At 41.7% G+C, this 24,748-nt stretch overlaps 1 protein-coding gene across 6 annotated transcripts in view; it reads right to left on the bottom strand.

Moving 5' to 3' along the window:
• TBC1D24 (TBC1 domain family member 24) overlaps positions 1-18,461 on the bottom strand; it is a 28,084-nt gene extending 9,623 nt beyond the window's left edge. Inside the window, exons 1-4 of one of the 6 annotated variants that reach the window (XM_034430296.3) lie at positions 18,309-18,461; positions 9,187-10,228; positions 6,998-7,015; positions 4,334-4,492 (exon numbers count right to left, since the gene is read on the bottom strand). In XM_034430296.3, coding sequence (XP_034286187.1) covers positions 4,334-4,492; positions 6,998-7,015; positions 9,187-10,151 — 1,142 coding nt within the window. In that variant the 5' untranslated portion in view covers positions 10,152-10,228; positions 18,309-18,461. Of the gene's footprint in view, positions 1-4,333; positions 4,493-6,997; positions 7,016-9,186; positions 10,229-11,934; positions 12,074-18,220 lie in introns of those variants that run through there. The other 5 variants (XM_087878373.1, XM_060692940.2, XM_034430297.3 and 2 more) reach the window with 5 other exon arrangements.
• Positions 18,462-24,748: the final 6,287 nt, after the last annotated feature.

Raw genomic sequence — 24,748 nt, 5'->3', positions numbered from 1 at the left:
TTTTATAAATCCACCTGGTACCTATAATTGTTTTATCCTTAGGTGCGATCGCAGGTGTGAATACATTTAATCCTTGTAAACTTTCCATCTCTTTTTCCATAGCTAGTTCCCATTTTTCTCTTTCTTCATGTGGAAGTTTCAATACTTCTTCATATGTATTAGGTGTTATTTGTTCTCCATTCATATGCATTATGTAATCTTTGTATTTATTTGGTATTTGGTTTCTATTGTTTCTAATAGTTCTTTCAGGCTTGCTATGGTTATCATGCAAATATCTAGCTTCCTTTTTTGTTAATGTATCTGTCTTTATTTTATGCTGACTATTAGTCCAAGTTTTGGTTTTGTTCTTACTTTTGTTAATATTTTGATTTTCTGTTGTTCCTTCCTCGTAAGATATCGTATCTTTACATTTATTAGGAAATATTTCATTAAGGTGCAATTTTGACCAATTGGCCTGTTCATGGAACACAGCCGTTCTGGATACTATAAATTTGTTATTACTATCAATAAATCTGTACCCTTTGGTTCCAGTTTCGTATCCCATGAATCTTAATCTCCTGGATACCTTTTCTCCCTTTCTCCTCAATTGTTTAGGTATGTGTACGTCTGCAGTGACCCCAAATATGTGCATGTGTGATAATTTGGGTTTTCTATTGTACATCACCTCATATGGTGTCTTATTCACAATACTGGACCAGGTTCTATTTTGAGTGTAATTTGAATAATGTAATGCCTCTGACCAAAATTGTTTGCCTAAACCAGCATCCTCTAATGTGCACCTAATCATGGTTTGTAGTGTGGAATTTTTCCTCTCTGCAACTCCATTTTGAAATGCAGAAAAAGGATTGGACGTGAAATGTAACATTCCTCTATCCTTTAACCATTGGGAGAATTCTTTAGACATGAACTCACATCCCCTATCTGTCATAATTTGCTTTATTCTGATATTATGTTGTGTTTCTATACGTTTGTAGAATTCCTTAAATTTCTGAAATGTTTCATCCTTGTGCTTTAATGTGTAAACAAAACCATATCGGCTGTAGTCATCCACTATTGTTAGGAAGTAACGTTTTCTATAGGTAATTGAGGGACTTAATGGACCAACTAAGTCCATATGTACCAAATCAAAAATATTGTTAGTTGATCTGTTAGATTTTTTTGGTCTGGGACTGGTTTTTAGTTTGGTGGATTTACATACTGAGCATTCCAAATAATTTTCACAATTTTTTATTTTGACACCTTCTGCGTGTTCAGTCATTTTTTGTACTACAGGAAAGCTTGCATGTCCTAACTTCCTGTGTAAGATGTGAGCACACTCATCATGAATTGGTTTACCTATTTTTGGTTTCTTTTCCTTGTATGTATTTTTGTGATCATGAGTTATTCTACACTCATCATTGTCACTGTTACTGACATTTTCATCATCTGCTTCAATACAATCTTCCATATTTGAATCAATGTTATGTAAACATCTTTCTTTAGTTATCAGATAGGGTAGACCTCCTTTTATCATTACAGTACCTACATTTGTTTTGTTCTTTTCTATAGTTGCTTTCCCCTTTGAGAAAACTATATTGATATCAGATTCTCTGCTTAATTTTATGGCACTTAGTATGTTGTGAGGTATTTCTGGGATTAATAATACCCCCTCTATTTTCCCTAGACCAGGCAAGGTCACATTTCCTTTGCCTAGTACTTGAACCTTTTCTTGGTTAGCTACCTTTATCACAAACTTATCTTCTATAAATGAAGATAATATACTTTTGTTGTTGGTGGTGTGATTTGTTGCACCAGAATCAATAAGCCAATTGTTATTCTCATCCTGCTGTGTTCTGGTGCTGTCTTGTTTATTTAGCCCATTCAGTGACCCAGATTTCCTCTCTATTGAGTTTTCTCTACCCCCTCTACCTTCTTTGTAATTTGGTGGACTTCTATATTTGTGTCTATCTGTGGAAGATTGTCTGTAATTATATTTGCTCCTATATTCTGGCCTATGTCTCTCTCTTGAGACTTTGGGGCAGTCTCTTCTACTATGTTCCCTGGATCCACAATTGTAGCATCTAAAGGCCTCATTATGTTTATCTTGAAAGACTACTTTCCTAAAAGGTTTGTGGTCTGTTTGGTTACTGGATCGATTTTTTCTTGAATTGTCTTCTGCTATCAATTTGTTAGATAGACTTTCTATGGATAAATATCCCAAATTAATGGTATCTAAGTGTGACATAAAGCTATCCCATGATGGATCAAGTGAATTGATAATAACACTTTTCATTGTTTGATCTGAAATCACTTCCCCCCTCAATTGTAGCTCAGCTCTTATTTTGTTTAGATTTATCAAATGCTCACTTATAGAAACCCCTGGTTTTACTCTAGAGGAAAAGAAATCCTTAGACATTCTTGTGGTTGTAGCTACGCTATCGCTGTGAAATAGATTAAACATGCATTGAATTATTTCTGATACAGTTAGGTTTGGTTTGATGCTATGATACATTGCAGGAGACACGCTAGATATTATTATGAAAAATGCTCTATGATGTAAACAATCTATTTTTAAAGTCCAAGGTCTTCTTGGAGGGCTAGTTATAAAGAATAGTAAATTTTCTTTCATGAAAATAACCTGAAGCTGTTGATACCACTCTTGTAAATTAATGCCATCAATTCTAAGTTTTGGGAAGTCACTTGGTAAGTTACCTACGTTATTCTGTCCATTACTTACAACCTGGGGCAGTCCGTGATCTCTCAAGTGCAGGAAATTACAGAACGGCATTGGGATGCTTGCAATGAGTCTGCGCGGTTCTCTGGCCAGTTCAAGTCCTTCTGGGTTGTCTACGTAGTTTCGCACATGCGCGTTGCTCATTTCTTCTTTGGTGGCGTCGTGGAAGGTTCTCTCCCTTTCAGCTCTCTCGATCCGCTCCTCCTCAGATGAGTCGGTCTCTGGCTCGGTTTTTGGGGTTCTGGTGGTGGCGACGGTTCTTTTCTTCTTTTTGTGTGCGTTGGTATTCGATCTTGTCTGTGGTGTAGGGCGAAATCGGCATGGCTCTCTGGGCTCGGGCGTTGTCGCTTTCGAAATCAGGATGGGAGCGTGCAGGTCTTGAGTCGCCGGTTTGATTTCTTGCTTCTTCGTAGATGTCTTGGTAATTTTCAGTCTTGGCCCAAAAGCAGCAAAAAGCGTTTTCATTGCTGATTTTACTTGAGATTTTGTTAAATCGTCTTCACTTTCTGATTTTGAATCATCTGAAGAGTTTGAGACTTCTTTCTCACTTTCTTCGTCTGATAGTGTTTTTCGCGCCAGAAATTTTGAACTGAGCGTTTTGATTGGCTCTGCTCCATTCTCTTTTGAAGTTCGTTGAAACCAAGATGGCTGCCATTCAAAATTTCGCGCGGGATCACTTCTTTTCTTTTTAACAACTATTTTCTCAGTAGTCATCTCACTTACGGTTTTTTGATCTTTGGGTTTTTCTTTAATGACGTTTTTCTCTCTCGCTGCTCCGCTGTTCTTCAGCATCTCCTGGAGGTCCGCGATGAGACTTTCATCATTCTTTTGGCTTTTTAGTATCTTTAATATCTCTGACCTGAGTTCGTTATTTTCTATTTCGATTTCTTTCTGGTCATTATTTTCACTCATTAGTTCTTCTTCTTCAGTGGTGTATTCTTCGGATTCTCTCGAAATCGCATTGGTGGATTCGTTGATCATCTCTTGATCAGTTTCTATTTCTTTGCTGTAGGCCCTGGTGTTGGGCCTATCTTTCTTGGACATTTTTAATTACTTATTGAGTCAATTAACCATCCTCTGCTACCAGCTTGTTGCAATATTTTCAGGATCAGACTCAATAAAGATAATAGAAGTTAGAGCTTTAAATATATTTCTTTTTAATTATGATAGGCATTCTATATTCACTGAATATTCAAGGTAGAAGCAGCAAGAATGGTGAGGGTGGCTCCTTATATATACAAGGGGTGGAGCTAGGAATGGGAGTGGTAGGTTATGAATACATTAAAGTCCAAAGAATAAGTTAACCTCTGATGTTCCATATATACATTATTTACACATTGGAGAATAAGGCATTTACATCTGACAGCCTCTGACGATCCCAGCTGAGTTGCCTGATCGGAAGAGGCTTTTAAAAGAAAAAAAAAAAGCCTCTGCCGATCAGGCAACTCAGCTGGGATCGTCAGAGCCTTTTGAAAGCATTTTTATACAACCTCTTCACTTTTACTTTTAAAAGTAAAAAAAAAAAAGACCACGCCCACTCAGTCACATTACCCCCCCCAAGCCACGCCCACAGAACCGGTCTTAACAAATTTTAGATTTCACCACTGAGCTAACTGCTACCTGTTTAGGCTGAAGCCATGCTCCGAGGTGGTAAACAGCAGTAGAGGTTGACAAAGAGCAAAGCGCTCGGGAATCCATGACCAGATGTCTCTCATCTTCTTCACATCGACAATTTCAGACTTGAAGTTCTCAGCGTGAACAGCCAGGTGGACATTCTGCCTGGGGAACAACAACAACAACAACAACAACAAAAAATCAGGTTAAGAAAAGGCAGCTGGCTTAAGCCGATTCTACCTCTTTCAAGTCTTAAAATGGGAAGAGAATTATTACTAAAAGATAATAACAGTAGCACTAGCACTTAGATGTATATAGCAATAGCACTCAGCCTTATATACTGCTTCACAGCCCTCTCTAAGGGGTTTACAGAGCCAGCCTCTGGTCCCCCAACAATCTGGGTCCTCATTTTACCCACCTCGGAAGGATGGAAGGCTGAGTCAACCTTGAGCCAATCAGGATCGAACTGCTGACAGTGGGCAGAGTTAGCCTGCAATACTGCGTTCTAACTACTGCGCCACCAGGGCTCCTAATAGCAATAGCACTCAGACTTATATACTGCCTCACAGTGCTTTACAGCCCTCTCTAAGCGGTTTAGAGTCAGCCTCTTGCCCCCAACCATCTGGGTCCTCATTTTAATGACCTTGGAAGGATGAAAGGCTGAGTCAACCTTGAGCCTGGTGAGATTCGAAGTGCCAAATTGCAGTCAGCTGGCAGTCAGCAGAAGTAGTACTGCACTCTAACCACTGTGCCACCAAGGCTGAGTCGACCTTGAGCTGGTCAGAATCGAACTCCCCGCAGTGAGCACTGAGTTAGCCTGCAATACTGCATTCCAACCACTGCGTCACCACGGCTCTTGCTTAAAAAGCATTGCTTACCCTTTTATTCCATTGGAAGCCACTCAAAGTCGCTGTAATAGTGAGATGGGTGACATATATAAATTAAATAGGTCCTAAGGAGAAATTTCCTGACAGTGAGAACAATTAATCAGTGGAACAACCTGCCTCCAGAAGTTGTGAATGCTCTAATACTGGAAGTTTTTAAGAAGAGGTTGGCTAACCATTTGTCTGAAGTGGTGTAGGGTTTCCTGCCTAAGCAGGGGCTTGGACTAGAAGACCTCGAAGGTCCCTTCCAACACTGTTATTCTATTCTAATTGGTAACCGACAGTATCTTTGGCAGATGTGCCACAGGAGGCTCTAACGTTGTGGGGAAGGAAGAGTTAAAAGAAATCGCAAGTGTCTTGGTGACAATGAGAAATGTGAGACCAGCACATAAAGAAGAGCCTTGGTGGCGCAGCAGACTAAAGCACTGTTAAGTAACATCAGCTGCCTGCAATTACTGCAAGTTCAAATCTCATCAGGCTCAAGGTTGACTCAGCCTTCCATCCTTTCGAGGTAGGTAAAATGTGGACCCGGTTTGTGGGGGCAATAAGTTGACTTTGTATAAAAAAGAACACTGCTGGGGAGGGGGCGCAAAAGCCCTACTAAGCAGGTATATACAAAAGTATGAAGGCTATTGCTTAACACATTGTAAGCCGTCCTGAGTCTCCGGAATAGGATGGCATATAAATCGAACCAATAAATAAATTGGAGCCTGGATAGCTCTGCAGACTAAGCACTGTAATTTAACACCAGCTGTCTGCAATTAAAGTAAGTTCGAATCTCACCAGGCTCAAGGTTGACTCAGCCTTCCATCCTTTCTAAGGTAGGTAAATTGAGGACCCAATTTGTGGGGGCAATAAGCTGACTTTGTATAAAATATACAAAAGTATGAAGGCTATTGCTTAACGCACTGTATGCCGCCCTGAGTCTCCGGAGAAGGGCGGCATATAAATCAAATTAAAAATAAACAAACAAACAAATAAATAAATAAATAAGAGGACCGGGACACAGAAACATACGTAAGACAGAAACAAATCCACATAGCCATTTCTTTCTTGCAGCCAAACTAGATTAAATGCAGTTTAGGTCAGGCAAAATGCAGGAGTCGCGCAATGACAGTGAGAACAATCAAACAATGGAACAGAAGTTGCCTTTGGAAGTTGTAGGAGCTTCATCACTGGAAGCTTTCAAGAAAAGACTGGACTGCCATCGGTCAGAAATGGTGTAGGGTCTCCTGCTTAGGCGGGGGGTTGGACTAGATGACACATCACAACAGTGCTGGCGAACCTATGTCATGCATGTCCAAAGTGGCACGCAAAACCATGTCACCTGGCATGCAAGGCCTTGCCTGTTTGTCTTCTGGGTTTCTGGCGTGCATGTGCGCCCACCGATCAGTTGTCCTTTGTGCACATGGCAGTGCTGAAAACAGGAGTGCACATACGCACTGGCCAGCTGATTATTGGGTGTGCATGTGCACCAGAATCTGGAAGTTCGGCTTTTCCGGAGCACGGCTCCGACGAGCGTGCGTGCGCGCGCGATGTTTCCACATGACCCTTTCGGCACTTGGCGCTGAAAAGGTTCGCCATCACTGACCTACAAGATCCCTTCCAACTCTGTTATTCTGTTATTGATTTGACAGCAGCAAGTAAAGGCAGCCTTGAATTTTACCGCACTACCACCAACGCACATAAGCTTACTGTTACCATCCATCTTAGTGCAGCCACAGCCAAATGGAAGCCAAATCAAGTTAGAGTAGCAGAGCACGAAGATTCAAACGTTCAAACCTACCTTTTGGGGGATGTACTACTGCAAAGCAACGCAGCAGATACGGAATGGACAGAAAAGAAGGCACGAGAAGGGAGACAAAAAAAAAAAAGAAGGAGAAATCAAGAAAAGACCAGCAGTTTCACATATCCCCACCAAGTGCATGGAAAAAGCCTACAGAGAAACACAGAATAAGATTTGAGCAGACCAACAGTGAAATAAAGGACAGTTGAACACATTTTCTTTTTTTTTTTATAAAAAAGTCATTTCTTAATTCCTTCAATGGTTTTTAAATTTGCTAGGTCACATTTCTTTTCTAGGAATCTCCCTCCGCCACATTTACGACTTCTAGTTCTTTTATCTAGGGAGATTCTCAGTCGTCCAGGTCGCAGTTGTCCCAAAGGTGCTTTTTCAAAAGGCAACTGGACTTTTCTTGAAGATGTTTCACTTCTCATCTAAGAAACTTCTTCAGAATTGAAAGAAAACAAAGGAAGTCCAGTTCTTTTCTTTTTTTTTTTGTAGAAAGGACCTTTGGGTCTAATTCATTTATTTTTAACTTACTTTTCCTGACTAACTTGCCTCAAAAGTTCACTTATCCATTCAACAAATCCCTTTTATCTTCGTTTTCCCCAAACACAGGGATTTTAAAAACAAAGCATCAGCAATACCTTTGCTGATGATAGTACAGTGGTTTTGCCTTGATAGTACAGTGGTCTACAGTGGTTTTGCCTTGATAGTACAGTGGTCTACGCATCCTGTTATTAGCACAGCTGCCTGCAATTTCTGCTGGTTCGAATCTCTCCAAGGCTCAAGGTTGACTCAGCCTTCCATCCTTTCTAAGGTAGGTAAAATGAGGACCCAGTTTGTGGGGGCAATAAGCTGACTTTGTATAAATATACAAAAGTATGAAGGCTATTGCTTAGTGCATTGTAAGCCGCCCTGAGTCTCCGGAGAAGGGCGGCATATAAATCAAATTAAAAAATAAATAAATAACAGATTATGCCTTATGATTTCAGGAGCAAGAATACTGCGGGATCCATTAGAAAGGATCGTAAGTCATTTTTAGATTCTTATCACTGCTAAGTGAATCTTGAACGTGTGAATACAGCAAAGGTGTTATCTAAACCGAAGTCTCTGCTAAAAGTTCACATTCATCGTAGCATCACTTTTCACAAGCTCTTTTATCTTTTTCTTAAACCAGAAGCACGGAATATATTAACTGGAGGTTGCTGAACCCTAAGGTTTGTGGGAAACTGAATGTAAAAGCCACACCCATACTGGTTTAGCAAAGGGGAAAAAAGTCCCGATACATTATGTGATGTCGTGTTGGATATCCACGTAAAGTTTTTAGCCATAGCTCGGTGAAATCACATCCACTCTCCTAGGTTTCTTCAGACAGCAAGCCAGCATTTTGCTGCCTATTGGGAGACTAATATAGACCTATTTCGGACTGATTGGTCCTCATCAGTTAGCAACACCCTTACCATATGTTCCCTCCCCGTAGAGGCTAAGTATTTGCTTTCTCCTCTTTATCGTATGGCTAAAAACTTGGTTCACGTAGGAAAATACCCGGCTGAAGAAAAATACATACTTTTTAAACCTACGATAAGAGAAGAAAGCAAATACTTACCCTCTACGGGGAGAGAACATATGGTAAGGGTGTGGCTAACTGATGAGGACCAATCAGTCCAAAATAGATCTATATTAGTCTCCCAATAGGCAGCAAAATGCTGGCTTGCTGTCTGAAGAAGCCTAGGATAGTAGATGTGATTTCACTGAGCTATGGCTAAAAACTTGGTTTACGTAGGAAAATACCCGGCTGAAGAAAAATACATACATACATACACACAAACACACATATGGGAAGCAGTATGCTCCCTCCCACATGTTGGGGTAGACCAGGTGCTTCGATAGAAAAACACTTTATATCTATCTATCTATCTATCTATCTATCTATCTATCTATCTATCTATCTATCTATCTATCTATCTATCTATCTATCTATCTATCTATCTATCTATCTACCTACCTACGTACCTACGTACCTACCTACCTACCTACCTACTTACCTACCTCTATCTTCAATAATGGTTGAAACCGAGGATGGACGCACAGATACGCTTGGTTTTACAATAGTATTTATTCCCCATAATGCAAGAATGTAGTTCCTAGATTTAAAAAGCCTTTCAGGGAAGTCACTGAAATGCCACTACCTTTTTTGCTTCACCGTTATGCCTTTCTGCTGCAGGGCCTTCTCGTTGGCCATTTGCAAAAGCTGAATCTCTTTCCGCGAGAAGAGACGGATCGCGAACGCTTTCTCCAGCAGTTTCTCGGGAGAGACCCACTTTGCGATGTCCCTCACAAACGCTCGGATGTCCTGCTGAACGTTTTCCGACTCCTGGGTCTGCCCAACTCTGAATTTGTGAAAGAATTTGAGGAGAGCCAACGCAATCCGGTAGAGCACCTTGTAACCTTCTACCAAGAACACATCGAAGACCCGGGCGATGTAAACGAGGGGCAGTTCCCCGAAGAGCCACCGGTGCCAATCTGAATAGACTTCTAGCACGTCTTCTGAGATGGCCACCATAAGTTTATGAGCTGCCTGGCAGTACTTATTAACCAGGTCCCCGAATGTCATGCAAGACGACTCAAAAGCCAAGAAGGTCTGATCGATGAAGCGCTTGGATGGGTCATTGCAGGCCAGGATACGGCAAACTTTCTCAAAGCACTCGGCTTCATCCCTGCTGTAGTGAAGGAGGAGGGCCACCACGGAAGGCAGAGCCGGGCAGAATGAGATGTCTGGGAACTGGCTTCCGATGCAGGAGATGATCTTCCTGATAGCTCCTATGCCCTCAGCGTTCAGGCAGTACGTGGGAACCAAGCTATTATCTACGAATTCCGGAAGGGGAAGCGCGTTGCTGTTTCGCTTGCCAACGATTTTCACCACAATGTCTCGGTAGACGTGGGCATCCGGTGTCACTGTGCGGCAAGGGATAGAGCCGATCAATTTATCATATATTTTGGCTCTTAAAGAGTGGCTCTTGGCCCAGTGACCTTGGCGAGCCAGTTGTTTCAGCATTTCAGTGGGAAATTCAGTGCAGGTCAGTTCCTTCTCATCATCAGCCTGGATGGTAGCATCCATCTTGTCCCAATCTATAAATCTACTGTATTCACCCATGGTTGCCAAGGCGGTCTTAAGGAAGAGACATAAGCGATTTCTTTTTCAGTAGTCCCTTGGAAAGTTTGCCCTGCCTCCTGCAAGAGAACAAAAGATTATTGAAATTCGGAAATGTCAGGTTGCCCTTTTGTGGCTAATTGTATAAAAGGGAGGGCACATTACCTGTTGGAGACGGTCTTTTTTGTTTTAAATGGAATTATGTAGGCAACAGCTTATATTTAACGTGCACCGTGTTGGGGTTCCAAGAAAACATACCCAACGCAATGAAACCTCTGAGGTTTAGGTGTTCCTCAAAGTACAATTTTATCAGGCATGCTGTAGCAACAGCAATAGCACTTAAGACTTATATACCGCTTCACGGTGCTTTACCGCCCTCTTTAAGCGGTTTACACAGTCAGCCTATTGCCCCCCCAAAATCTGGGTCCTCCTTTTACCAACCTCGGAAGGATGGAAGGCTGAGTCAACCTTGAGCCTGGTGAGATTCGATCTGCCAAACTGCTGGCAGCTGGTGATTAGCGGAAGTAGCCTGCAGTACTGCACTCTAACCACTGCGCCACCGTGGCTAAACAAAAGTTTAAGATATTGTTTTCCAATAATAGAAATAGAATTTTCTATAAGACCACACATTCCTACCCTGTTTCCCCCAAAATAAGACATCCCCTGATAATAAGCCCAATCGGGCTTTTGAGAGCATGGCAATAAGGCCAAGCGCTTATTTCAGGGTTTAAAAAAAATATAAGACAGGGTCTTATTTTCGGGGAAACACGGTCGATCTTCCTACATGGCTTTATAACTGGCAAATTCACAGATCTAAAAAGAAGAAGATCTCACTAATTATAATCTAACAATAACGAACAGTAATTTATAACACTTTAAATTAACCAACCAAAAGCTACAGGACTCTCTTTTTTTCCCAAAAGCATACATAAAAGACCACTCAATACACGGTTTTAAGATCTCCCACAGTATTTCTCAACCTGAGCAACTTCTAGACATGCAGCTCTGAGTTCCCAAAATTTCTCCGATAGCTACGCTGGTTGGGGAATTCTCAGAATAGTTGATCTCCCCCTTATCTAGAGATTCTGCAGGTTGAGAAACATTGGTTTAGAAACTCTCTTTTAGCATTGGTTTGATTAAACTAGCTGGCCCAACCATCTTGTATTTCCTAGTTCCATGATGGCGAACCTATGGCACGCGTCCCAGAGGTGGCACACAGAGCCCTCTCTGTGGGCACGCACGCCATTGCCAGTTGCTCTTCTGGTTTCTGAAAAACAGCCAAAAATGCCCAAAAAACAGCCAGAAAAACGGCCAAAAAAACAGCCTGAAAATGGTCCCCAAAACAGCCTGAAAACATCCTGAAAAAGCCCCCCAAATAGCCTGTAAATGGCTCAAAAAACGGCCTGAAAACAGCCCAGAAAACACCTTGAAAAAGGGTCCAAAAAAGGCCCAAAATACAGCCTGAAAACGGCTTGAAAAACAACCTGAAAATGGCCAAAAAACCAGGCAGGCATGCACCGGCTAGCTGGTCTTCGGGTTTCTGGTGCTCAGGCGCACGCACATGCATGCACATGCATGTGCGTTCCGGTTTAGTCACTCAGTGCTGAAAAGGTTCGCCATCACTGCCCTAGTTGAAAAACAATACCCCCAAAATCTTCAACCACAATCAATTCTTGTTGCGTTTAGAGCAGTGGTCAGCAACCTTAAACACGCAAAGAGCCGCAAAGATCCTAACCGGAAGCCCCCCGTTCAATTCTGGAGCCAACTGGAAGTTCGGTTCTCTCACCATAGAGTCTCCTCCTAGCGTGGTGTCCTTTTTCCTCTGCTCGACTGGAAGTCCGGTTCCCCCCACCATAGAGTCTCCTCCTAGAGCGGCGTTCTTTTTCCTCTACCTGTCCTAACCGAAAGCCCTATCAGTTGTGGAGCCGACCGACGACAGGGAGCCGCAGCAGAGGGATGAAAGAGCCACATGCGGCTCCAGAGCCGCGGGTTGCTGACCCCTGGTTTAGAGAATGAATAGAATAGAATAACAGAGTTGGAAGGGACCTTGGAGGTCTTCTAGTTCAACCTCCTGCTTAGGCAGGAAACCCTACACCACTTCAGACAAATGGTTATCCAACATCTTCTTAAAAATTTCTAGTGTTGGAGCATTCAGAACTTCTGGAGGCAAGTCGTTCCGCTGATTAATTGTTCTAACTGTTAGGAAATTTCTCCTTAGTTCTAGGTTGCTTCTCTCCTTGATTAGTTTCCACCCGTTGCTTCTCGTCCTGCCCTCAGGTGCTTTGGAGAATAGCTTGACTCCCTCTTCTTTGTGGCAACTCCTGAGATATTGGAAGACATCTATCATGTCTCCCCTAGTCCTTCTTTTCATTAAACTAGACATACCCAGTTCCTGCAACCATTCTTCATATGTTTTATCCTCCAGTCCCCTAATCCTCTTTGTTGCTCTTCTCTGCACTCTTTCTAGAGCCTCAACATCTTTTTGAATAATGAATAATGCAATGTTTCCCAAACTTGGGAACTTTAAGAAGTGTGGACTTCAACTCCCAGAATTCCCCATCCAGCATGGCTGGCTGTGGGATTTTGGGAGTTGAAGTCCATACATCTTGAAGTTCCCAAGTTTGGGAAACACTGGAATAATGCTTTCCCCCATTTTTCTTTTGTACTAATTAGTACAATTAAGATTCCAATTCCACTAATAGTTTCTCTGTATTTCTTACTGTAAATCACCTTTTGTTCTTTTATCTTATGAGCCAAGTATTTTTTTTAAAAAAAAATATAGTTTCAAACATTCTGAAAAAACAATGATCAATACAATATGTGACTAGAGGAGGATTTGAGCCCCTGCCCAAACAGTAGATTTCTACAATGTACAGGCATGTGCAACTGAGTTCCTTATTTTCTTAATCGGAACTCAGTTCTTGGAACTGTGCTTTGTGCTCAGGAGAGAAGTGGAAGCGGGCTGAAAGGAAGAGATAAAGCTGTTGTCGCTACTCAACTGTCTGGCTTTGCAACTCAAGCATGTGATCCGTGGTACACAGCAAGGCCATTGGGTTCAAGGGTTGCATTTTCTTACAGTTCAGCAGTGACAATCAAGCAGAAATGCCAAGCAAGCGTTTACAGAAAGCTGGATACTTATTTCACGTTATGCAACATATGACTAATACGGGCAACTGATTGTAATTTTCTAGAAGAGCAGACTGAGCTGGAAGGCGAAGTTAAACGTGTCATTAGTTTGGAATCATTGTCTTGCCACAAGAGACCCAAGACTAGGACCCTGGTGAATTCCATTGATCCTTGTCTAGTGCCAATTTATAGTTGCGCATTGAAGCTTTGTGCATTTAAACTTCCATTTCCTACCCCAGTAAACATGGCATTATTAGTCATAACAACAGCGGCGATAAGCTTATATAGCTTCTATTAATTACCCGATTAATTCATCACCTTAAAGATATCGTTGTGGACCAAGAAAATGGACTACTTGTCACAGTCTTGTATCACGGCTGCTAATATCGTGTTTCCCTGAAAATAAGACCTCCCTGGATAATAAGCTCAATCGAGTTTTTGAGAGCTAAAATAAGCCCCCCCCTGAAAATAAACCCTCCACAAAAATATTTAAATGCATGTGCAGCTGGTCCCCGCCATTTCCTCTGCTTAGGGTTAGGGAGACAGAGCTGGAAATCAGATAAGATGGTAAGAGGAGCCCCGTCTTGCTCCATGTGCCCCAAAATAATAAGACCTCTCCGAAAATAAAGCCAAGTGCTTATTTTGGGGTTCAAAATTTTTTGGGGGAAACACGGTAGGAGCTGCTACAACAGGGGTGTCAAACTCGATTTCATTGAGGGCCTCATTAGGGTTGTGTTTGACCTCGGGAGGCCAGGATGGGCGTGGCCAGCTTGTCACTCATGTAGGGGTGCCTGTGGTGGCCTGAGCGCTTTACCAGAGAAAATGGGCTGCCGAGCTCCTTTTTCAGCCGCGACGACCTCCGGCAATTCTCTGCCAGTGAAAACGGAGCTCAGGAGAGCTGCCCATGGCCCTTCTGAGCTTCGTTTTCTCTGGCAGAGGCACCATGGGCCTGTCTTTCGCTGTTTCCAGGGCAGCCTTAAGTTTGACACCCCTGTGCTACAAGAAAGTTTTTAACTGCACATTCATTAACAGAAGGATCGGGGTGAAATGCTATCAGTTCAGGCCAATTCACCTGAACCGGTAATAAAAAATGCTACTGGTTCGCCGAACTGGTAGTAAAAAAAAGTTCCGACGATTAGCTGAGTGACGCGCAATCGTCAGAACTTTTTTTTTTTTAACTTTTTAAGCATTTTTTTTACTACCATTTCGGGCAAATAGGTAGTAAAAAAATGCTTTAAGAAACTTTAAAAAAAGGTTCCGATGATCGTGTGGCACAGCTGTGCTGATCCAAGCCTTTTTTTCACTTTTTAAAAGCATTTTTTACTACCGATTCGCCCGAACCAGTAGTAAAAAATGCTTTAAAAATGTAAAAAAAAGTTCCCAAGATCACAGCTAGACCGCGCGATCTTGGTAACCTTTTAAAAAACTTTTTAAAAACATTTTTTTACTACCGGTTCAGGCGAATAGGTAGGAAAAAAATGCTTTAAAAAAGTGAAAAAAAGGTTCCGATGATCGCGTGGCACAGCTGTGCTGGTCCAAGCCTTTTTTTTTAAAAGCATGTTTTACTACCGATTCGCCTGAATCGGAAGTAAAAAATGCTTTAAACAAGTTTTTAAAAAAAGGTTCCCAAGATTGCTCGCCACAACTGATTTCCCCCACCCCCCGCCGTTGTTCTAGTTACCTTCCCAAGCCTCCTTTTGGTGTGAACTAAACATGCACGGCCAGCGCGTTTGTTGCGAATTGTGCATGCGTGCGCGGCCACCGAACTAGTAGCAAACCGGTTCAGATTTCACCACTGAGAAGAATGTATTACTACTATTAACCACCATGCCACAGGACCTCTTAACAATTTGGAGAAACCTGGTAGATGACAGTTACAGAGAAGGGGGTAAGAGGTCTCCAAATACAATGCTGTATTCCCTACCCCGGTGATGGCTAACCTTTTTGCTGTCACATGCGAAAACCGGGGGAAGCGCGGGGAGGTCACTCATGTGTGTGCCCACACACATAATACAATGCGCCCCCCCGCTTTTAGCATGTGATGGCCCGGTAGGCCTGTTTTTCACCCTCCCCAGCTCCAGAGGCTTTCTAGGAGCCTGGGGAGGGTGAAAACAGCCTTCCCCACCCACCCGGAGGGCCTCTGGAGGCCGGAAACAGCCCATTTCCCAACTTCCGGTGGGACCAAAAGGCCCAAAAATCAGCTGGCCGGCGCACACATGAATGCTGGAGCTGAGCTATGTCAACGCTCGCGTGCCCACTGATATAGCACCGTGTGCCACCTGTGGCACCCATGCCATAGGTTCGCCATCATGGCCCAACCCCATAACTGAATAGCAGTTCTTGTCCAGAAATACAAGGTCACTATGGCCCACGTAAAATTGCCACGTTTATGTTCTCACAGTGTTTTCTAATCACAGAGTAAATGGGAGCTATACAAATATAGTCTATTATCCAAAGAGACTACCGCTAAATTATTTTTTTGTTCATTGTGTTCACAGTATAACTAGGTTATAATAACCTATAACTGAAAAATGGAAACAACTGCAGTCTAACAAAGCCTTTCTTAAAATCATATAATTATGAAACCCAAACTTTGCTCTCTTTCTTACCCATCGCTAAAAATGATCAAATGAACCTATAAACTTGAATCCTTATAATCCCCTTGAAATTACACTTTTCTCAACTATTAAGTTGAATCTATGGCATTCATTCAACTGAGAAAGGCCAATAGATCCGAACCAACCAGATTTGGTTAAAAAAATCAGTACCAATGTTTAATTTTCTTCCTCTAGAGAAGAAAAAAGAGGCTTTTAAGCATCTTGCTTGCTGAATGGTTATAAAAAAAAATTCAAGAACTTGCAACTCATCAGGGTGTTTCCTCAGTAAAAAAGGACAAATGAGAATGTAGCCAGGATGACTGAATATCTAATTCTCAGATTTAAAAATCTAAGAAAACAAATTTGGGGGTGTCTGGAAATTTAAAAACTTACCTTAAAGAATGTGAAACTTCTAGCTGCGGTTAAACTGCTGCATACGAGTTTATTTTAAATGGTTTTGATACCAATTTAGCCTTTCCCTCTCTCCAAACGGCTTTTCAACCCAAAGTCATGAGAAAATGATAAATTAATTGGTTACTCGTGGTTAAAATCAGTTCAATTATAATCTCATGAATTTCTTGAAAAAAAAATCTGGAAGAAAATATCATCCATGCTCAAGCTCTGCAGCACGTACTAATGTTTACTGCCCAAGGGTGTAATTACTTTTATGAAGCACCAATTAAAACACTATAAAAATGATAAACAAGGGCAGTTTCCTTTTGCTTATTTAACCTGTAGGAGATTGGCTGTTTCAAGTTTACCAATTTGGATGCATTTGAACTTAGTAGAAAAAATATATATATAAATATGTGTTTAACACCTAGCCTTTTGTGTTTATGCCACAACAGCTCTGTAACTATGATAGTTTAGATTGTTTGACGTATCAACAACCAATCCAGCGGGCAAGAGGTAGCAACAATCATTTTAGATAGCTCATGTTTTGAGATACATCTTCCCTTTACTACTTACAACGCTCATACTAAAAAGCATAAATCCATTCTACTTCTAATATGATCGTATTTATTATTAAATTCATAGGAGATTACAATGCTCTTTCTCGATGATGCGAAACTAATCAGGGTGCAAGGCAGGAAAACCCAAAAAGGCAACACTTTGTGTGCAATCCATTCTTACACACATTCATTCTGTAGCCCTAATAAATTTGGAGGGTGGACGACAGCGATGGGCGCGCTGTTGGAAAGACCCGAAAAACTAGATCAAGGGTCTGCAACCTTAAAATACTCAAAGAGCCATTTGGACCCATTTCCCACAGAAAAGAAAACACCGGGAGCCACAAAACCTGGGTGGGTGTGGCCAACTCAACATCATTCACTTCCACCAGTCACATGACCCCCCCTAGCCACGCCTACCTAGCCAGTCATTAGGACAGAGAACCAGTTGTTAAAAAACACCAGGAATCACAAAACCCTTTTGATCTCTCTCTCTCTCTCCCCCCTTCTTTGTATCTCTCTATGTCTGTCTCTCTTCCACTCTCTCTGTATCTCTCTGTCTCTGCCCTGGCCGCTTCTCCATCCCTCGCCATCACCTTTACCTTCTCAGGCCAGGCAAGGAATGATTGGGAGGGGAGGGCGAGGGGCAGGGCTAGCCAGTGGTGGGATCCCTTGACATGGAGCCACAGCAGAGGGCCCAAAGAGCCACATGCGGCTCCCGAGCCACAGGTTGCCAACACCTGGACTAGATCAATTAGCGATCGTGCAGAAAATCTATTTCTGCACTGGTTTAAAGTTGACACTGTATTGATGGGACACAATCATCAACCCATCAGCTGTTGCGCAAACTGTCAAGATGAGCCTTGATAGTACAGTGGTCTAAGCACCCTGTTATTAAGACCAGCTGCCTGCAATTACTGCAGGTTCGAATCTCTCCAAGGCTCAAGGTTGACTCAGCCTTCCATCCTTTCTAAGGTAGGTGAAATGAGGACCCAGTTTGTGGGGGCAATAAGCTGACTTTGTATAAAATATACAAAAGTATGAAGGCTATTGCTTAACGCATTGTAAGCCGCCCTGAGTCTCCGGAGAAGGGCGGCATATAAATCAAATTAAAAAAAAAAAAGATCATCAAAGTAGGATCCCAAACATGGGCAGGTAACTGGTTGCTGATGCAGGTAAGCAGGTATGCAACTCTGATTATGCTCAGGGGCACTCTCGTCTTGCAAGGAACCATGGGACCAGCGGGGTGGGGGAGAATAAGGAGGAGGGGGCCTGAAAAGAAAACCAGGTTCCCCCCCCCCGGCAGCACCTTGCCCCCCTCCATCCTCAACCCAAGCCCCACTTCTTTCAACAAACCCCTTCCCCACTGCCTTTCCTGCGTGAAAAGGCAGCCCCTTACCTTCGCCTCGCCTCCCTTTTCCGCAAGAAGCCCACGTGCCCGCGCCTTGCCCGCCCTTTTCCCCCCCGGGAGCGCGCTTCCGTCTCACCTGTAGCCTCCGCGATCCAGGTAACCAGGCGTGAACCCACCTGGACAGCCGGCGCAAGCGCAGTTGATACCCTCCGATCTTGCCCCCTCTACCCAGGTCCGCGCAGGCGCTGTCCTGTACTGCTGCTCCGGGTCTGTGGTGCGCATGCGCAGTGAGGACGCCAAGGCCGGTGCTCTTTTTGTGTGTGGGGTGGGGGCTGCTGTCACGCTTCTGCGCGTGCGTACTGGCGCTCCCTCGCATCTTCATTGAAGGAGGGTGGAAGTGCAAAAATGACTTTAAAAAAAAAAATTCTAGGACTCTATTCTAGCCCTAGAATAATTCTAGGGGGCTAGAATTAATCACAATTAATTAATTAATTAGGGCGGGCTAGCTTATCATTCTGTGAACGGGTCGCTGTCAAGAATCAGTAAAGTTTAGGGAGAAAAATATGAGGAACGTAACGTGGGAAAAGTAGAAACTTTGGCTGTATCTCCTGCGAATTTTCTGTTTCCAGGTGAAGGGACTGGAAACATTTGCAAGAAAGGAAGGAAAAGAAAGAAAGAAAGAAAGAAAGAAAGAAAGAAAGGAAAGGAAGGAAAAAAGAAGAAAGGAAGAAAAAAGGAAAAGAAAAGAGGAAGGAAGGAAAAGAAAAGGAAAAGAGGAAAGAGGAAAGAAAGAAAAGAGGAAGGAAGAGAGGAAAGGAAGGAAGAAAAAAGGAAAAAGAAAAAAGGAAGGAAGGAAAAAAAAGCAATAAGGAAAGAAAAGGAAGAAAGAAAAAGGAAAGAAGGAAGGAAAGAGGAAAGAGAAAAGGAAGGAAGGAAAAGAAAGGAGAAAAGGAAGGAAGAAAGAAGAAAAGGAAAGAAGAAAGAAAGAAAAAAGGAAGGAAGGGGTATTTTTTAACTGCAAGTCTCCATCTCCCCATTTACTGGGCATGAATGGCAAAAAGGAGAAATGGATTGCATGGACACCCAATGCACTGAGAAAAAAGACATTTATCTTCATATGAATGCCCTGGATTCCTTGAACCCCTAAAAAAGGCCCTTCTCAGTTCAGTCACCCAAAATGCCCTTAGAACAGAGGTGGGCTTCAGCAGGTTCTGACCAGTTCTGGAGAACCGGTAACGGAAATTTTGAATAGTTCAGAGAACCGGCAGTAAAAATTGCGAATGGTCACTAAATGAACTATTGTAAGTGAAGGACTGTCTGTATGTGGAAAGAAAAAAAAAAGGATGCAAATTAATGCCTGTTTTTTTCTGGTCATTAAAAACCTTAGGCAAGGTCTGCCTGGAGTTTCACTTGCCAAGAAATGCAACCCCTTTTCCTAAAAAAACCCTCACATTTCACCAAAAAAATTGGTATCTTAACTTTTTTGGCAACGTTATCTGAATCACCCAGCTGTAGGCAAGATGTTGGGAAGAAGCACCAGCTGGAATTGGTATTTCCCCTTTCTCTGATTTTCCCTCCGCCCCCCACCCGCCTTCTCATCTTTCCCGTAGGGGAAAGCAGCTTATCTCGCTGACATTTATTCATTGGTACGAGTTTTGCACTCGCCTCCAAAGGAAATTCCTTGCCTCTCTTGAAATCCTCCTATACCTTTGCACCAGAGGTGGGTTTCAGCAGGTTCTGATCAGTTTTAGAGAACCAGTAGCGGAAATTTTGAGTAGTTCGGAGAACCGGTAGTAAAAATTCTGACTGGCCCTGCCCCCATCTATTCTCTGCCTCCGAAGTCCCAGCTGATCGGGAGGAAATGGGGATTTTGCAGTAACCTTCCCCTGGAGTGGGGAGGAAATGGAGATTTTACAGTATCCTTCCCCTGCCACGCCAATCAAGCCACACCCACCAAACCATGCCATGCCCACCAAGCCACACCCACAGAACCAGTAGTAAAAAAAATTAAAACTCACTACTGCTTGCACCTGAAACAGTCTCTGGAAACCTGGCTCCTCCCCCTTTTTTTTTTTACAAACAAGTTTTATTAAAAATGTTCTTTCCTCATACATATTTTATGAAGAGAGTGTTGACCGGCTCACCTCTTATACATCTTATATATAATCATAATCTTCCCCTTTTTTTCAATATTCATCTCTTTTGTATAACCCTTTCTCACAAATCAATCATTTTTTCACCATATCTTGTTATTTCAACTTCCGCCATGTTATTCTCTTTCCATAATTCTTTATCATTTTCGATTTTACATATAGATAACATCACTTTACGCCAGTGGTAGGTTTCAAAATTTTTTACTACCGGTTCTGTGGGTGTGGCTTGTTGGGCGTGGCGTAGCTTCGTGGGTCTGGCTTCGGAGTGGCAGGCGAAGAATACTGTAAAATCTCCATTCCCACCCCAATCTAGGGGAAGGTTACGGCAAAATCCCCATTACCTCCCAATCAGTTGGGACTTGGGAGGCAGAGAATAGATGGGGGCGGGGCCAGTCAGAATTTTTACTACCAGTTCTCCGAACTACTCAAAATTTCCGCTACCGGTTCTCCAGAATTGGTCAGAACCTGCTGAAACCCACCTCTGCTTTATGCCTTATATTTCTCCTCAGTTACAATTACTCCAGTTAATTTATCACCTTTCTTGGTTTCCGGAAGTGTCACTCTTACTTCCTTCTCCCAATCATTAGCGTTTAAATGTTATTACATTACTTATTTTCACATTTCCATCTGCTGAGATTGGTCACAAACAACTTCTATTCATTCTTCTTTTGGAAAAAATAATCGCTTTCATGATTTCAACATTGTTATTCTCTTTACAGTTGGCGTTTTAAATGTTATCTTAGTTTACATTGTTCTCAAAATTAATAAGGTTATCAAATTACTTATTTTCACATTTCTGTCTGCTGAGATTTAGTAGAAACAAATTCTGTTCACTCATCTTTATGATATAATTGCTTATAGGCATTTTTCACCATATCTTATTATTTCAACTTTTGCCATGTTATTCTCTTTATATACTTCTTTATCATTCATATTCAATGCTTTCACTTAAATAACCTGGTACCTGGCTCCTTAAGTGCTCTCTTTTACTTCGGGAAATCTTTATGGAGGAACTGCAAAGACGATGCTAAAATCTGTCCAGAGGGGAAAATATGATAAAAGCCCTGGGGAAATACATTTGATCTCCGGCTGTTGAACATTTGGGAATTCTTCTTCTTAAAGCAATCGCTTTCCACTGAATGCGATTGGGGTAGGTTTTTCATTCCAGCTCTCTCAACATTTACAAATTGCAATCCTCCAATGGATTTTTTTTTTTTTTGCTATTTAATTATCGGTAGGCCTCAACCAGAGGTGGGTTTCAGCAGGTTCTGACCAGTTCTGGAGAACCGGTAGCGGAAATTTTGAGTAGTTCGGGGAACTGGTAAATACCACCTCTGACTGGCCCCACCCCCATCTATTCTCTGTCTCCCGAGTCTCAGCTGATCAGGAGGAAATGGGGATTTTGCAGTATCCTTCCCCTGGAGTGGGGAGGGAATGGAGCTTTTACAGTATCCTTCCCCTGCCATGCCCAGCAAGCCACGTCCACAGAACTGGTAGTAAAAATTTTTGAATCCCACCAATGGCCTCGACCTATAACAGTTCATTTAGTGACCATTCGAAGTGACAATGGCACTGAAAAAAGTGACTTAATGACCGTTTTTTTCCCCCCACACTTACGATCAATGCTGCATCCCCATGGTCACGTGATCAGACCCTTGGCGATTGACTCACATTTATGATGGCTGCTGTGTCCTAGGGTCATGTGATCATCTTTTGGGACCTTCAAAGTCAGTTGGGAAGCCAGATTCATGTAACAACCGTGTTACTAACTTAACAACTGTGGCAAGTTGTAAAATGGGGAAAATCTCACTTGCTGTCTCACTTAGCAACATAAGTTTGAGGCTCAATTGTGGTCGTAAATTGAGAACTATCTCTATGACTCCCTCCATCCCTGCCTCCCTCCATCTCTCCATCAATCCATCACTATATTCCCCATCTCTCCATCCCTCCAATAAAGGTAAAGGTAAAGGTTCCCCTCACACATATGCGCTAGTTGTTCCAAACTCTAGGGGGCAGGTGCTCATCTCTGCTTCAAATCCAAAGAGACAGCGCTGTCCGAAGACGTCTCCGTGGTCATGTGGCCGGCATGACTCAATGCCAAAGGCGCACAGAACTCTGTTCCCTTTCCACCAAAGATGGTCCCTATTTTTCTACTTGTATTTTTGACATGCTTTCAAACTGCTAGGTTGGCAGAAGCTGGGACAAGTCACAGGAGCTCACTCTGTTACACGGTGCTAGGGATTCGAACCGCTGAACTGACCTTTCGATCGACAAGCTCAGCATCTTAGCCACTGAGCCACCGCGTCCCTATCCATCCAATATCTACCATCTATTTATCTATCTGATATTTTTGTATATCATTCTGAATGAAATAAAAATGAGGACCCAGTTTGTGGGGGCAATAAGCTGACTTTGTATAAATATACAAAAGTATGAAGGCTATTGCTTAACGCACTGTAAGCCGCCCTGAGTCTCCGGAGAAGGGCGGCATATAAATCAAATTAAAAAAAAAAAAAAAAAAATGGAATACTGAATTTGTATAAAGCCACCTTGGTTAATTGCATGTTTATTACTGTATTTGTTTGCAATCTTTGGAGTTCATAAACTGCTCAAGATGGCTTTGGGCAGATTAAAAGCAATAAACTTGTAATTGCATCGTGAACAATACACCCTAAAGTGTATACATATTCTATTACTGGAGCCCTCCTCACCCTGCTATAATAAACTATTTTGCTTAAAAGAAACATTAAAAAGAGATAATTGGATGAATGGATTGGCTTCCACAAAGTAACTTTTATATCTGATTTTCTTTCCCTGTAGATATGTTACTGTCCCTCGTTGCCATTTCTCAAATCAACAGCAGAGGGCAATCTTCCCTTTCTTAAATCTCACAATTGAGATTTTTGCCAAATAGCCAAATATTGTTTTGGGTGATAAAAGGCCAAAGCAACAGTTTAAAAGGATGCCCTTTAAATGCCTATTTTAAAACAGGAAACATACTTTGAACTACAGTTGCCAAAGCCACGAATAAAAAACAGACCAGTATCTTGACCTACTTTTTGAACTTCAGAAATCGATAGACTTCTGGGAGTACGATTGTTTTGCCATGGTTAACCTAAACAGTGGGAAGTTAGCTACCTACCTGAGTGGCTATGTTCATACATCAGGTTAGGTTTGGTTATGTTGTATAGCATGTTCAGCAAATTCAGGCTGGTTAGGAATGCTGTGCGAATCTAGAAAATAGATTACTGTAATCTAATCATCGCACTACTAATTTTAGTGCATATGCTAATTTCTATCTGATTGGGTTCTAAGTAGGGGGAAGTAAATGAATATTTATCCTGCCAGTTGGAATAGGTATAATTTCTTGCTTTACCATCCTGGATCAAAGGAGAGATGGACCAAGGTATAAAACCACTCAGAGTCACCACGTGTAGTAAGTAAGTAAGCAAGCAAGCAAGCAAGCAAGGAAGTAAGTAAGTAAGTAAGTAAGTAAGTAAGTAAGTAAGTAAGTAAGTAAGTAAATAAAAAAACCAGGAGTCTGATAGCAACTTTTATGACTAAAAAGCTGATGCTTTTAATTCCATTTGCTTGGAAAAGATGCTACCAGACTCCTGATTTTATGACACTATAAACTAATGGAGCTCCTCTCTATGTCTACAAGACTTTCTATCTATCTATCTATCTATCTATCTATCTATCTATCTATCTATCTATCTATCTATCTATCTATCATCTATCTATCTATCTATCTTTCTTTCTATCTATCTATCTATCTATCTATCTATCTATCTATCTATCATTATCATTTACTATCTATCTATCTATCTATCTATCTATATCTATCTATCTATCTATCATCAACCAATCTATCTATCATTATCATTTTCTATCTATCTATCTATCTATCTATCTATCTATCTATCTATCTATCTATCTATCTATCATTATCATCTACCACCTATCTATCATCTATCATTATCATTTACTATCTGTCTGTCTATCTATCTATCTATCTATCTATCTATCTATCTATCTATCTATCTATCTATCTATCTATCATTATCACCTACCATCTATCTATCATTATCATCTACCATCTATCTATCATCTATCTATCCATTTATCTATCTATCTATCTATCTATCTATCTATCTATCTATCCTCTATTCTCTATCATATTTATAAAGCTGCCATCTCACCAGAAGTGATTCTGGGCAGCACAAAACAATCATATAAAATTACAACATCAAAACAGTCATTATAAAACAAATCATGATAAATACAAAGACATCTGGGAGTTGGTTCACAGGTTTTAAAATTGTTGAGGTTGTGAACATTGAATTAGAAGAACACAGAAAAGGAAAAAGCAAAATATGAAGAAAAATATAAAAACATAAAATAGTACAATTGTGCACCAATG

Source organism: Pantherophis guttatus, chromosome 14 (assembly GCF_059756535.1).
Source record: "Pantherophis guttatus breed Tessera chromosome 14, ASM5975653v1, whole genome shotgun sequence".
Classification (NCBI taxonomy): Eukaryota; Metazoa; Chordata; class Lepidosauria; order Squamata; family Colubridae; genus Pantherophis; species Pantherophis guttatus.
The sequence above is the reverse complement of the archived record's forward strand: the minus strand, read 5'-3'. Positions and strand labels throughout refer to the sequence as shown.